Source organism: Salmo salar, unplaced genomic scaffold (genome assembly GCF_905237065.1).
Source record: "Salmo salar unplaced genomic scaffold, Ssal_v3.1, whole genome shotgun sequence".
Taxonomy (NCBI): domain Eukaryota; kingdom Metazoa; phylum Chordata; class Actinopteri; order Salmoniformes; family Salmonidae; genus Salmo; species Salmo salar.
In genome coordinates this window covers 290,001-305,000 of record NW_025550630.1, presented here as the reverse complement: position 1 = coordinate 305,000, position 15,000 = coordinate 290,001, and the positions used below count along the sequence as shown (strand labels likewise).

Here is a 15,000-nt window from a genome sequence, read left to right as displayed (position 1 = left end):
ACTCATATTGCAGGCAAAAACCTGTGAAAAATAGATTTAAAAAATGTGAATTTTGTGACTGTACTATTTAGTGTCATTGTTTTATAGATACCATAGTGAGAAAGGATTCATTTCGCAACACCTACGGCTTCCACTAGATGTCAACGATCTTTATAAAGTTGTTTGAAGCGTCTATGATAAACAGAGAGCAAATTAGAATGCAAGGAAGTTGACATGTCATCACTTCATTTTTTGCGCCTGCGCATAAATCTGAGAAACGTGAGTTTGTCATCATTGTTTATCTAGACATAGGATAGGTTGTGTGAAAATATTACTGATGTTTAACGTTAAAAATGGACCAAAAGATTAATGCTAAGCAACGTTTCACATGTTTGAACGAACGTAAATAGATTATTTACTAGTTTTTTTTAGCTTTTCGGCGTGATTTTACACCCCCCCACCACGTTTTGTGGGAGCATAATGAACGCTAACTACTTGGTGTTATTTGGACATAAATTATGAACTTTGTCCAAAGAAACCACATTTGTTCCGGACCTGGGATTCCTGGCAGTGCCTTCTGATGGAGATAATCAAAGGTAAGGGGATATTTACAATGTTATTATCGATATTAGATGATGCTAACTGTATAGCATAGCTTATTGTTCTTAGCATAGCACCCCGTTTATTGCAAAATGTGATTTGAGATCTGGCCATTCGGTAGCAATTACGAGATGATAATATATTATTCTTTGAATGACAATATTATAATTTACCAATGTTTTCGAATAGTAATTTTGTTATGTTCACCGGAAGCATTTCAGAGAAGAAAAAAATCTGAATTTCACGCTACTGTAAAATGCTGTTTTTGGATATAAATATGAACTTGATGGAACAAAAAATGCATGTATTGTATAACATAATGTCCTAGGAGTGTCATCTGATGGAGATCATCAAAGGTTAGTGCATAATTCTAGCTGGTTTCTGCTTTTGGTGACGCCTGACCTTGAATTGAAAATGGATGTTTGTACTTTTGTGGCTATGTACTGTCCTAACATAATCTAACTTTATGCTTTTGCCGTAAAGCCTCTTTGAAAATCGAACAATGTGGTTAGATTAAGGAGATGTTTATCTTTTAAATTGTGTAAAATAGTTGATTGTTTGAGAAATTGAAATTATTAGATTTTTGATGTTTTGAATTTCCAGCCTTGTTAGCAATCCCGACTCGGGGTTCATTGCTACCCTGTAGCCCCAACAGGTTAAAATGTGTACTCTGGTCATTACACCTTTAGGAAAACATTATCAATGACTCTCCCTTCATCCATCATATTATGACTAGTAGGGTCTGACGGCGTCCAGTATCGACTAGTAGGGTCTAACGACGTCCAGTATCGACTAGTAGGGTCTGACGACGTCCAGTATCGACTAGTACGGTCTGACGACGTCCAGTATCGACTAGTACGGTCTGACGACGTCCAGTATCGACTAGTACGGTCTGACGACGTCCAGTATCGACTAGTACGGTCTGACGGCCCCCAGTATCGACTAGTACGGTCTGACGGCCCCCAGTATCGACTAGTACGGTCTGACGGCCCCCAGTATCGACTAGTACGGTCTGACGGCGTCCAGTATCGACTAGTACGGTCTGACGGCCCCCAGTATCGACTAGTACGGTCTGACGGCCCCCAGTATCGACTAGTACGGTCCGACGGCGTCCAGTATCGACTAGTACGGTCTGACGACATCCAGTATCGACTAGTACGGTCCGACGACGTCCAGTATCGACTAGTACGGTCTGATGACGTCCAGTATCGACTAGTACTGTCTGATGACGTCCAGTATCGACTAGTACGGTCTGGTGATGTCCAGTATCGACTAGTACGGTCTGGTGTCCAGTATCGACTAGTACGGTCTGGTGTCCAGTATCGACTAGTACGGTCTGACGATGTCCAGTATCGACTAGTACGGTCTGACGATGTCCAGTATCGACTAGTACGGTCTGACGATGTCCAGTATCGACTAGTACGGTCTGGTGTCCAGTATCGACTAGTACGGTCTGGTGTCCAGTATCGACTAGTACGGTCTGGTGTCCAGTATCGACTAGTACGGTCTGACGATGTCCAGTATCGACTAGTACGGTCTGATGTCCAGTATCGACTAATAAATCCCTCCAGGTTTAAACCTGAGAAGACTCACAGATCTCGATAGAGGAGAATTGTTGGATCGGGTTAACCTCACAAATCCCTCCAGGTTTAATAAACCTGACAAGACTCACAGATCTCGATAGAGGAGAATTGTTGGATCGGGTTAACCTCACAAATCCCTCCAGGTTTAATAAACCTGACAAGACTCACAGATCTCGATAGAGGAGAATTGTTGGATCGGGTTAACCTCACAAATCCCTCCAGGTTTAATAAACCTGACAAGACTCACAGATCTCGATAGAGGAGAATTGTTGGATCGGGTTAACCTCACAAATCCCTCCAGGTTTAATAAACCTGAGAAGAGTCACAGATCTCATGCTACCAGTCAGGTCAGGATGGAGCTCTGAGCTCCATGTCAGCGGTGACACATTTAGGAGCAGCGTTCTCGACGTGATTCAGAGAGCAGCTTTAGAGATGAAGTCGAGGACACACGATGAATCTCCGCAGCCTGTATTAAAAGCGATGTAAAGTACAGGACCTGAAGACAACAGACTAAACACTTGAGGGATATTTATTTTTTCATGTGGTGTCAGATTCTCCTGTACGTGTCCTTAGCCAGGAGAGAAGTCCCCAGAGTGCACAGGAGACTCCTTCTGTGGCTGCGTCTCAAACGACAATCCTATTCCTTATATAGTACCCATAGTGTTCTGGTCAAAAGTAGTGCACTATATAGGGAATCATTTAGGACTCACCCCCCCCCAACCCCCCCACCGAGCTCTCTTCTTCCTGAGGTTTTTAAGAGACTCTCAGAGAAGAAGGATATGAAAAGCAGTGATGTCATGTCTTTTTTTCCAGAGGCATCAATCTGTTGGTGGAATCCTGTGGAGCGAGGAGGATTCCCAGGGATAGATTCTCTGGTCGGGAATGCCGGGATGGAGAACGGGACAAGGGGGGATACGTGGAGAGGGTGATAACATGCTGATATTCCTGACCTCACTAGGGGAGAGGAGACTCAATGCTGCAGAGTCCCGGACAGTGGACAGTGATACCGCTCAGTCTCTACGGGTCTGGTACAGTACATCTCAACGCCAAGATTAACGCACCTTTAGGACACAAACACACAACGCTGCCGGCTGGATAACTCACACATCTCAGTCTCTATGGCGATGTCTTACCCCCAGAGAGTCGGAGAACACAGAACGACTCCAACAGGTCTGGAAGAGGGAGGACTACTGGACAAGGAGATGGAGAACACAGGACGTCTCCAACAGGTCTGGAAGAGGGAGGACTACTGGACAAGGAGATGGAGAATACAGGACGTCTCCAACAGGTCTGGAAGAGGGAGGACTACTGGATAAGGAGATGGAGAATACAGAACGACTCCAACAGGTCTGGAAGAGGGAGGACTACTGGACATATAAGGAGATGGAGAATACAGAACGACTCCAACAGGTCTGGAAGATGGAGGACTACTGGATAAGGAGATGGAGAATACAGAACGACTCCAACAGGTCTGGAAGAGGGAGGACTACTGGACAAGGAGATGGAGAATACAGAACGACTCCAACAGGTCTGGAAGAGGGAGGACTACTGGATAAGGAGATGGAGAATACAGAACGACTCCAACAGGTCTGGAACAGGGAGGACTACTGGATAAGGAGATGGAGAATACAGGACGTCTCCAACAGGTCTGGAAGAGGGAGGACTACTGGACATATAAGGAGATGGAGAATACAGAACGACTCCAACAGGTCTGGAAGAGGGAGGACTACTGGACATATAAGGAGATGGAGAATACAGAACATCTCCAACAGGTCTGGAAGAAGGAGGACTACTGGACAAGGAGATGGAGAATACAGGACGTCTCCAACAGGTCTGGAAGAGGGAGGACTACTGGACAAGGAGATGGAGAATACAGAACGACTCCAACAGGTCTGGAAGAGGGAGGACTACTGGACATATAAGGAGATGGAGAATACAGAACGACTCCAACAGGTCTGGAAGAGGGAGGACTACTGGATAAGGAGATGGAGAATACAGAACGACTCCAACAGGTCTGGAAGAGGGAGGACTACTGGACAAGGAGATGGAGAATACAGAACGTCTCCAACAGGTCTGGAAGAGGGAGGACTACTGGACAAGGAGATGGAGAATACAGGACGTCTCCAACAGGTCTGGAAGAGGGAGGACTACTGGATAAGGAGATGGAGAATACAGAACGTCTCCAACAGGTCTGGAAGAGGGAGGACTACTGGATAAGGAGATGGAGAATACAGGACGTCTCCAACAGGTCTGGAAGAGGGAGGACTACTGGATAAGGAGATGGAGAATACAGAACGACTCCAACAGGTCTGGAAGAGGGAGGACTACTGGACAAGGAGATGGAGAATACAGAACGACTCCAACAGGTCTGGAAGAGGGAGGACTACTGGACAAGGAGATGGAGAATACAGAACGACTCCAACAGGTCTGGAAGAGGGAGGACTACTGGACATATAAGGAGATGGAGAATACAGGACGTCTCCAACAGGTCTGGAAGAGGGAGGACTACTGGATAAGGAGATGGAGAATACAGAACGACTCCAACAGGTCTGGAACAGGGAGGACTACTGGACATATAAGGAGATGGAGAATACAGGACGACTCCAACAGGTCTGGAAGAGGGAGGACTACTGGACATATAAGGAGATGGAGAATACAGAACGACTCCAACAGGTCTGGAAGAGGGAGGACTACTGGACAAGGAGATGGAGAATACAGGACGTCTCCAACAGGTCTGGAAGAGGGAGGACTACTGGATAAGGAGATGGAGAATACAGAACGACTCCAACAGGTCTGGAAGATGGAGGACTACTGGACAAGGAGATGGAGAATACAGAACGACTCCAACAGGTCTGGAAGAGGGAGGACTACTGGACATATAAGGAGATGGAGAATACAGGACGTCTCCAACAGGTCTGGAAGAGGGAGGACTACTGGACATATAAGGAGATGGAGAATACAGGACGTCTCCAACAGGTCTGGAAGAGGGAGGACTACTGGACATATAAGGAGATGGAGAATACAGAACGACTCCAACAGGTCTGGAAGATGGAGGACTACTGGATAAGGAGATGGAGAATACAGAACGACTCCAACAGGTCTGGAAGAGGGAGGACTACTGGACAAGGAGATGGAGAATACAGAACGACTCCAACAGGTCTGGAAGAGGGAGGACTACTGGATAAGGAGATGGAGAATACAGAACGACTCCAACAGGTCTGGAACAGGGAGGACTACTGGATAAGGAGATGGAGAATACAGGACGTCTCCAACAGGTCTGGAAGAGGGAGGACTACTGGACATATAAGGAGATGGAGAATACAGAACGACTCCAACAGGTCTGGAAGAGGGAGGACTACTGGACATATAAGGAGATGGAGAATACAGAACATCTCCAACAGGTCTGGAAGAAGGAGGACTACTGGACAAGGAGATGGAGAATACAGGACGTCTCCAACAGGTCTGGAAGAGGGAGGACTACTGGACATATAAGGAGATGGAGAATACAGGACGACTCCAACAGGTCTGGAAGAGGGAGGACTACTGGACATATAAGGAGATGGAGAATACAGAACGACTCCAACAGGTCTGGAAGAGGGAGGACTACTGGACAAGGAGATGGAGAATACAGGACGTCTCCAACAGGTCTGGAAGAGGGAGGACTACTGGATAAGGAGATGGAGAATACAGAACGACTCCAACAGGTCTGGAAGATGGAGGACTACTGGACAAGGAGATGGAGAATACAGAACGACTCCAACAGGTCTGGAAGAGGGAGGACTACTGGACATATAAGGAGATGGAGAATACAGGACGTCTCCAACAGGTCTGGAAGAGGGAGGACTACTGGACATATAAGGAGATGGAGAATACAGGACGTCTCCAACAGGTCTGGAAGAGGGAGGACTACTGGACATATAAGGAGATGGAGAATACAGGACGTCTCCAACAGGTCTGGAAGAGGGAGGACTACTGGACATATAAGGAGATGGAGAATACAGGACGTCTCCAACAGGTCTGGAAGAGGGAGGACTACTGGATAAGGAGATGGAGAATACAGAACGACTCCAACAGGTCTGGAAGATGGAGGACTACTGGACAAGGAGATGGAGAATACAGAACGACTCCAACAGGTCTGGAAGAGGGAGGACTACTGGACATATAAGGAGATGGAGAATACAGGACGTCTCCAACAGGTCTGGAAGAGGGAGGACTACTGGACATATAAGGAGATGGAGAATACAGGACGTCTCCAACAGGTCTGGAAGAGGGAGGACTACTGGACATATAAGGGCCTATAAATTAAGCCAAACCTTTGTTTTGTGTTGTGTTTCTACGATGACTGTCCATAACACTGAGCCACCAGGACATAAAGGAAATGTCCACACATCCCTGATGAGCTGCTTACTGGACTCTATTGTCATTTGTATATAGTCACGTATAAAGAAGGGCTTTGAGATGCCTCATGAGAGGAGAAAGAAGAATTCAACAGATTCTGAAGTTCCTGAGGAAACTAGTCGATTCCTTTAACGGTGGTGTCTCTTTTCTAGCCGGGAACACCTCCCAGAATATGCTGTCTGTCTGTCTGTCTGTCTGTCTGTCTGTCTGTCTGTCTGTCTGTCTGTCTGTCTGTCTGTCTGTCTGTCTGTCTGTCTGTCTGTCTGTCTGTCTGTCTGTGGAGAACACTCTGCTCCTCTTCTCTCCTGAAGCAGCATGGGATCTCTGCTCTTAGTAACTGACTCGGTCACACCAACCCCCACACCCCCACCACCACCTCCAAGTCCACCCCTGCTTACTGTACCACACATGCAGTGAAGGACGACAGCAGCAGAAAGCTGGTGGACCAGGGGGGAAACGTGTATCAGTCATCATCAGTGTATCAGGGCCTACTGTCCGGACCTCTGGCAGTCTCTATGGGGGTACCACAGGGTTCAATTCTTTGGCCAACTCTTTTCTCTGTATACATAAATGATGTCGCTCTTGCTGCTGGTGAATCTCTGATCCATCTCTACGCAGGCGACACCATTCTGTATACATCTGGCCCTTCTTTGGACACTGTGTTAACAACCCTCCAGACGAGCTTCAATGCCATTCAACTCTCCTTCCGTGGTCTCCAACTGCTCTTAAATACAAGTAAAACTAAATGCATGCTCTTCAACCGATCGCTGCCCGCACCTGCCCGCCTGTCCAGCATCACTACTCTGGACGGTTCTGACTTAGAATATGTGGACAACTACAAATACCTAGGTGTCTGGTTAGACTGTAAACTCTCCTTCCAGACTCACATCAAACATCTCCAATCCAAAGTTAAATCTAGAATTGGCTTCCTATTTCGCAACAAAGCATCCTTCACTCATGCTGCCAAACATACCCTCGTAAAACTGACCATCCTACCGATCCTCGACGATGTCATTTAAAAAAATAGCCTCCAATACCCTACTCAATAAACTGGATGTAGTCTATCACAGTGCCATCCGTTTTGTCACCAAAGCCCCATATACTACCCACCACTGTGACCTGTACGCTCTCGTTGGCTGGCCTTCGCTTCATACTCTTCGCCAAACCCACTGGCTCCAGGTCATCTACAAGTCCCTGCTAGATAAAGTCCCCCCTTATCTCCGCTCACTAGTCACCATAGCAGCACCCACCTGTAGCACGCGCTCCAGCAGGTATATCTCTCTGGTTACCCCCAAAGCCAATTCCTCCTTTGGCCGTCTCTCCTTCCAGTTCTCTGCTGCCAATGACTGGAACGAACTACAAAAATCTCTGAAACTGGAAACACTTATCTCCCTCACTAGCTTTAAGCACCAGCTGTCAGAGCAGCTCACAGATCACTGCACCTGTACATAGCCCATCTATAATTTAGCCCAAACTACTACCTCTTCCCCTACTGTATTTATTTAATTTATTTTGCTCCTTTGCACCATATTATTTATATTTTAACTTTGAACTTTCTTCAAACTACAAATCTACCATTCCAGTGTTTTACTTGCTATATTGTATTTACTTTGCCACCATGGCCTATTTATTGCCTTTACCTCCCTTATCTCACCTCATTTGCTCACATTGTATATAGATTTATTTTTCTACTGTATCATTGATTGTATGTTGTTTTACTCCATGTGTAACTCTGTGTTTTTGTATGTTGTCGAACTGCTTTGCTTTATCTTGGCCAGGTCGCAGTTGTAAATGAGAACTTGTTCTCAACTTGCCTACCTGGTTAAATAAAGGTGAAATAAAATAAATAAAAATAAATATAGAGGTTAGTTCTACTTCCTACTGACGGTGAAACACGACCGTCCAGAGAACACCAGAACTCATGTCAACCTGTCTTCCTGTTTCCAAATAACACTGGAAAACAACTTCCTGAACCCAAAAACATAGGACTGATCACATGACGTATGGAACTGATCACATGACGTAGGGAACTGATCACATGACGTAGGGAACTGATCACATGACGTAGGGAACTGATCACATGACGTAGGGAACTGATCACATGACCTGTGGAGGACTTCGGTATTGTTGTACTAGACGTCGTATAGAAGGTCGATGATTTAACTGGTCTGAACGACCAGAGGTTTCATCTACACCGTAGCAGCTAGATGTTGTAGCTGTAGAGGTGTGGGAACCTACCAGAGGAGTTATGGCCGTCGTCCCCGCGCCGGGGTATCTGCACCGAGAAGGTCAGGAGGTCTGGGGCCAGCAGAGACTCAGGCTTACGGAGCTCATTGAGCCAGCGACTCTGATGAAGTTCTTTAGTGTCAGACGGACCCTGTAGCAGAGGAACCAGCTTCTCCTTAACACCCTCTGGTGAACCTGGAGAGGAGGAGGAGGAGGAGGACAAGGAGGAGGAGGCGGAGAAGAAGGAGGAGGAGGAGAAGGAAGAGGAGGAGAAGAAGGAGGAGGAGGAGAAGGAGGAGAAGGAGGAGGAGGAGGAGAACAAGGAGGAGAAGGAAGAGGAGGAGGAGAACAAGGAGGAGAAGGAAGAGGAGGAGGAGGACAAGGAGGAGGAGGCGGAGAAGAAGGAGGAGGAGAAGAAGGACAAGGAGGAGAAGGAAGAGGAGGAGGAGGAGGAGGAGGAGAAGGAAGAGGAGGAGGAGGAAGAGGAGGAGGAGGCGGAGAAGAAGGAGGAGGAGAAGAAGGACAAGGAGGAGAAGGAAGAGGAGGAGGAGGAGGAGGAGGAGGAGGAGAAGGAGGAGGAGAAGAAGGACAAGGAGGAGGAGGAGGAGAAGGAAGAGGAGGAAGAGGAGGAGGAGGCGGAGAAGAAGGAGGAGGAGAAGAAGGACAAGGAGGAGAAGGAAGAGGAGGAAGAGGAGGAGGAGGAAGAGGAGGAGGAGGCGGAGAAGGAGGAGGAGAAGAAGGACAAGGAGGAGGAGGAGGAGAAGAAGGACAAGGAGGAGGAGGAGGAGAAGGAAGAGGAGGAGGAGGCGGAGAAGAAGGAGGAGGAGGAGAACAAGGAGGAGGAGGAGAAGAAGGACAAGGAGGAGAAGGAAGAGGAGGAGAAGAAGGAGGAGGAGGAGAAGGAAGAGGAGGAGAAGAAGGAGGAGGAGGAGAAGGAAGAGGAGGAGGAGAACAAGGAGGAAAGACACATCAGTCTGGATTTAGAGAAAACTAATTTCAAAATGGATTCTACAAAGTGACCTGCTGTTGAACTTGTTCTGGGTCTGTTAGCTCTCTGTGTGGAGAGTAAAGCCATTCTGTTTCGGGACATCAAATGACAAGACTCCCTCTGAGACCAGCGGTGACGACACAACAAACTAAACATTTGGACTGAAGTCCAGGGAGGACTGAGTTGAGTGTGTAAAAGCGAAAGAGAAGAGTCTTGGCGTTGGGCGGCGTTGGGGTAAAAAGCAGTAAAGTTTAACAGGGCACAGCTGCACACACCTGGGGTCCTGGCGCACACTTTAACAGCTCCCACGGTTCCCCCGGCACAGTTCACCGTCGCTCTGCTGCAGAACTTCAGCTCCACGTTCTGGACCGAGGCCTCCAGGGTCGGAGGAGGAGGAGGAGGAGGAGAGGGAGACTTCACACCTAATAAAAATAACAACTGAAAATGAAGTAGGTAGCGGGGCTAGATCTGGTAAAGGTTTAAACACTGCTGCTGCTTTGTTAAACTACGGATTGGCCTTTAATTGTTGTTGATCTCTGGACCTTTAAAGTGTTTCTAGTTACCCCTGGACCTGTAACTCTCTCACAGTACACAGAGAGACTGGACCTGTAACTCTCTCACAGTACACAGAGAGACTGGACCTGTAACTCTCTCACAGTACACAGAGAGACTGGACCTGTAACTCTCTCACAGTACACAGAGAGACTGGACCTGTAACTCTCTCGCAGTACACAGAGAGACTGGACCTGTAACTCTCTCACAGTACACAGAGAGACTGGACCTGTAACTCTCTCACAGTACACAGAGAGACTGGACCTGTAACTCTCTCACAGTACACAGAGAGACTGGACCTGTAACTCTCACAGTACACAGAGAGACTGGACCTGTAACTCTCTCACAGTACACAGAGAGACTGGACCTGTAACTCTCTCACAGTACACAGAGAGACTGGACCTGTAACTCTCTCACAGTACACAGAGAGACTGGACCTGTAACTCTCTCACAGTACACAGAGAGACTGGACCTGTAACTCTCTCACAGTACACAGAGAGACTGGACCTGTAACTCTCTCACAGTACACAGAGAGACTGGACCTGTAACTCTCTCACAGTACACAGAGAGACTGGACCTGTAACTCTCTCACAGTACACAGAGAGACTGGACCTGTAACTCTCTCACAGTACACAGAGAGACTGGACCTGTAACTCTCTCACAGTACACAGAGAGACTGGACCTGTAACTCTCTGACAGTACACAGAGAGACTGGACCTGTAACTCTCTCACAGTACACAGAGAGACTGGACCTGTAACTCTCTCACAGTACACAGAGAGACTGGACCTGTAACTCTCTCACAGTACACAGAGAGACTGGACCTGTAACTCTCTCACAGTACACAGAGAGACTGGACCTGTAACTCTCTCACAGTACACAGAGAGACTGGACCTGTAACTCTCTCACAGTACACAGAGAGACTGGACCTGTAACTCTCTCACAGTACACAGAGAGACTGGACCTGTAACTCTCTGACAGTACACAGAGAGACTGGACCTGTAACTCTCTCACAGTACACAGAGAGACTGGACCTGTAACTCTCTCACAGTACACAGAGAGACTGGACCTGTAACTCTCTGACAGTACACAGAGAGACTGGTAATAGATACTGGGTATAACAGGGGGTCTGATTGGTAATAGATACTGGGTATAACAGGGGGTCTGATTGGTAATAGATACTGGGTATAACAGGGGTCTGATTGGTAATATATACTGGGTATAACAGGGGTCTGATTGGTACTAGATACTGGGTATAACAGGGGGTCTGATTGGTAATAGATACTGGGTATAACAGGGGGTCTGATTGGTAATAGATACTGGGTATAACAGGGGTCTGATTGGTACTAGATACTGGGTATAACAGGGGGTCTGATTGGTAATAGATACTGGGTATAACAGGGGTCTGATAGGTAATAGATACTGGGTATAACAGGGGGTGTGATTGGTAATAGATACTGGTTATAACAGGGGGTCTGATTGGTAATAGATACTGGGTATAACAGGGGGTCTGATTGGTAATAGATACTGGGTATAACAGGGGGTCTGATTGGTAATAGATACTGGGTATAACAGGGGTCTGATAGGTAATAGATACTGGGTATAACAGGGGGTCTGATTGGTAATAGATACTGGGTATAACAGGGGGTCTGATTGGTACTGGGAGGTTTTCGGACGGCCAAACTCCCAGGAGGAGAGAGAATTCTTCCAGCCAGGCAGGCTGGCGCTGTCCGAGGAATCAAATAAAAACTCACCTGTTCCAATAAGGATTTATTTTTCATTTAAACTTCCCATCACAGAGACAACGAGGTTTTCATTTCCAACCAGCTAGTGTTCCAGAGAAGAACAGTCGTGTCCTGAATCTGACTCTAACCGAGTGCTGGGTGTCTGAAGTACTATTTCGGTATTACAGGAATAACTTGTTGTTTCACTGACGAACTAAAAGTATTTCTGAGAGATACAACGGTATGTACGCTACAGTATTACATAGTCAAATCAAATCTAATTTATTTCTATAGCCCTTCTTACATCAGCTGAATGTAAATGTAAATGTCTCAAAGTGCTGTACAGAAACCCAGCCTAAAACCCCCCCAAACAGCAAGCAATGCAGGTGTAGAAGCACGGTGGCTAGGAAAAACTCCCTAGAAAGGCCAGAACCTAGGAAGAAACCTAGAGAGGAACCAGGCTATGAGGGGTGGCTAGGAAAAACTCCCTAGAAAGGCCAGAACCCTAGGAAGAAACCTAGAGAGGAACCAGGCTATGAGGGGTGGCTAGGAAAAACTCCCTAGAAAGGCCAGAACCTAGGAAGAAACCTAGAGAGGAACCAGGCTATGAGGGGTGGCTAGGAAAAACTCCCTAGAAAGGCCAGAACCTAGGAAGAAACCTAGAGAGGAACCAGGCTATGAGGGGTGGCCAGGAAAAACTCCCTAGAAAGGCCAAAACCTAGGAAGAAACCTAGAGAGGAACCAGGCTATGAGGGGTGGCTAGGAAAAACTCCCTAGAAAGGCCAGAACCTAGGAAGAAACCTAGAGAGGAACCAGGCTCTGAGGGGTGGCTAGGAAAAACTCCCTAGAAAGGCCAGAACCTAGGAAGAAACCTAGAGAGGAACCAGGCTATGAGGGGTGGATAGGAAAAACTCCCTAGAAAGGCCAGAATCTAGGAAGAAACCTAGAGAGGAACCAGGCTATGAGGGGTGGCCAGTCCTCTTCTGGCTGTGCCGGGTAGAGATTATAACAGAACATGGCCAAGATGTTCAAACGTTCATAGACGACCAGCAGGGTCAGATAATAATAATCACAGTAGTTGTCGAGGGTGCAACAAGTCAGTAACACAAGAGTAAGTGTCAGTTGGCTTTTTCACAGCCGATCTTTGACATAGTGTGGATAATACTGAGTTCAAGAAGCAGCCTGTAGTCATTCTGCCAGAGGGGAAGGGGGGTTAAACAGATCTCTGATCTGGAAGGGAATCAGTTCATTATTCTGGAACAGTCTCTAGTCTGGACTCCTTCCAGGATCATAGTGTTTATAAAGACAGCTCAGGAAATCCAGGCAGGTTGGAGTTAAGACATCGGATCACCCCCTGCTTCTCCCACTCCACCTCCTACTGCTACGTCTCCTTCCTCTCTCCCTTCTCCTCCCTCCCCTCATCCTCCTTCCACTCCCACTCTCTACCTCCTTCTGCTCCTCCCTCTCTCGCTACCTCCTCCTCTCTCTCTCCCTCATCCTCCTCTCACTCTCTCCTCATACACCTCTCTACTCTCTCTCTCTCCTCCTCCTCCTCTCTCTCCCTCCTCCTCTCTCTCCCTCCTCCTCTCTCTCCCTCATCCTCCTCTCTCTCCCTCATCCTCCTCTCTCTCCCTCATCCTCCTCTCTCTCCCTCCTCATCCTCCTCCTAGTCTTTCCTTCCTCCATTTGCTGTGATGGATCACGGTGGCGCAGAAAAGCCGTACGACTTCAAACGCTCCTCTTTAGAGAGCAGAGTGGGGCCCACTGGGCCACTGGGCCCTGGTTACCAGACTGCTGCAGCCTTTCATCTAGAGACCTGGCCCACTGGGGAATACTGGTCAACGCTAACAAATATCCTAATGGCTGGAGGTGGATGAACAGGAGGGAGGAGGGGCTGGCCGTTCACCCAGCTGGGGAATTACTGGAAAATGAGGGGACAACTGTTTAAATCTGGTGCAGGAGGATACAGTTAGACTGAGAGGATGTCATTAGGCAGGAGGGTTTATAGTTAGATTTAGAGGATGGGATTAGACAGGGGGGGTTATAGTTAGATTTAGAGGATGGGATTAGACAGGGGGGGTTATAGTTAGATTTAGAGGATGGGATTAGACAGGGGGGTTATAGTTAGATTTAGAGGATGGGATTAGACAAGGGGGGTTATAGTTAGATTTAGAGGATGGGATTAGACAGGGGGTTATAGTTAGATTTAGAGGATGGGATTAGACAGGGGGTTATAGTTAGATTTAGAGGATGGGATTAGACAGGGGGGGTTATAGTTAGATTAAGAGGATGGGATTAGACAGGGGGTTATAGTTAGATTTAGAGGATGGGATTAGACAGGGGGTTATAGTTAGATTTAGAGGATGGGATTAGACAGGGGGGGTTATAGTTAGATTTAGAGGATGGGATTAGACAGGGGGTTATAGTTAGATTTAGAGGATGGGATTAGACAGGGGGTTATAGTTAGATTTAGAGGATGGGATTAGACAGGGGGTTATAGTTAGATTTAGAGGATGGGATTAGACAGGGGGTTATAGTTAGATTTAGAGGATGGGATTAGACAGGGGGTTATAGTTAGATTTAGAGGATGGGATTAGACAGGGGGTTATAGTTAGATTTAGAGGATGGGATTAGACAGGGGGTTATAGTTAGATTTAGAGGATGGGATTAGACAGGGGGTTATAGTTAGATTTAGAGGATGGGATTAGACAGGGGGTTATAGTTAGATTTAGAGGATGGGATTAGACAGGGGGTTATAGTTAGATTTAGAGGATGGGATTAGACAGGGGGTTATAGTTAGATTTAGAGGATGGGATTAGACAGGGGGTTATAGTTAGATTTAGAGGATGGGATTAGACAGGGGGTTATAGTTAGATTTAGAGGATGGGATTAGACAGGGGGTTGACCATTCAGTAACTCACAGCTCCATAAAGAGGCCTTAGCAACCTGCTG

At 47.1% G+C, this 15,000-nt stretch overlaps 1 protein-coding gene across 1 annotated transcript in view; it reads right to left on the bottom strand.

Annotated features, from left to right (window-relative positions):
* Positions 1-8,552: 8,552 nt before the first annotated feature.
* Positions 8,553-15,000, bottom strand: part of LOC106590749 (vacuolar protein sorting-associated protein 13B) — a 258,600-nt gene continuing 252,152 nt past the window's right edge. Inside the window, exons 20-21 of the mRNA XM_045713900.1 lie at positions 10,050-10,196; positions 8,553-8,981 (exon numbers count right to left, since the gene is read on the bottom strand). Coding sequence (XP_045569856.1) covers positions 8,764-8,981; positions 10,050-10,196 — 365 coding nt within the window. The 3' untranslated portion in view covers positions 8,553-8,763. The remainder of the gene's footprint in view (positions 8,982-10,049; positions 10,197-15,000) is intronic.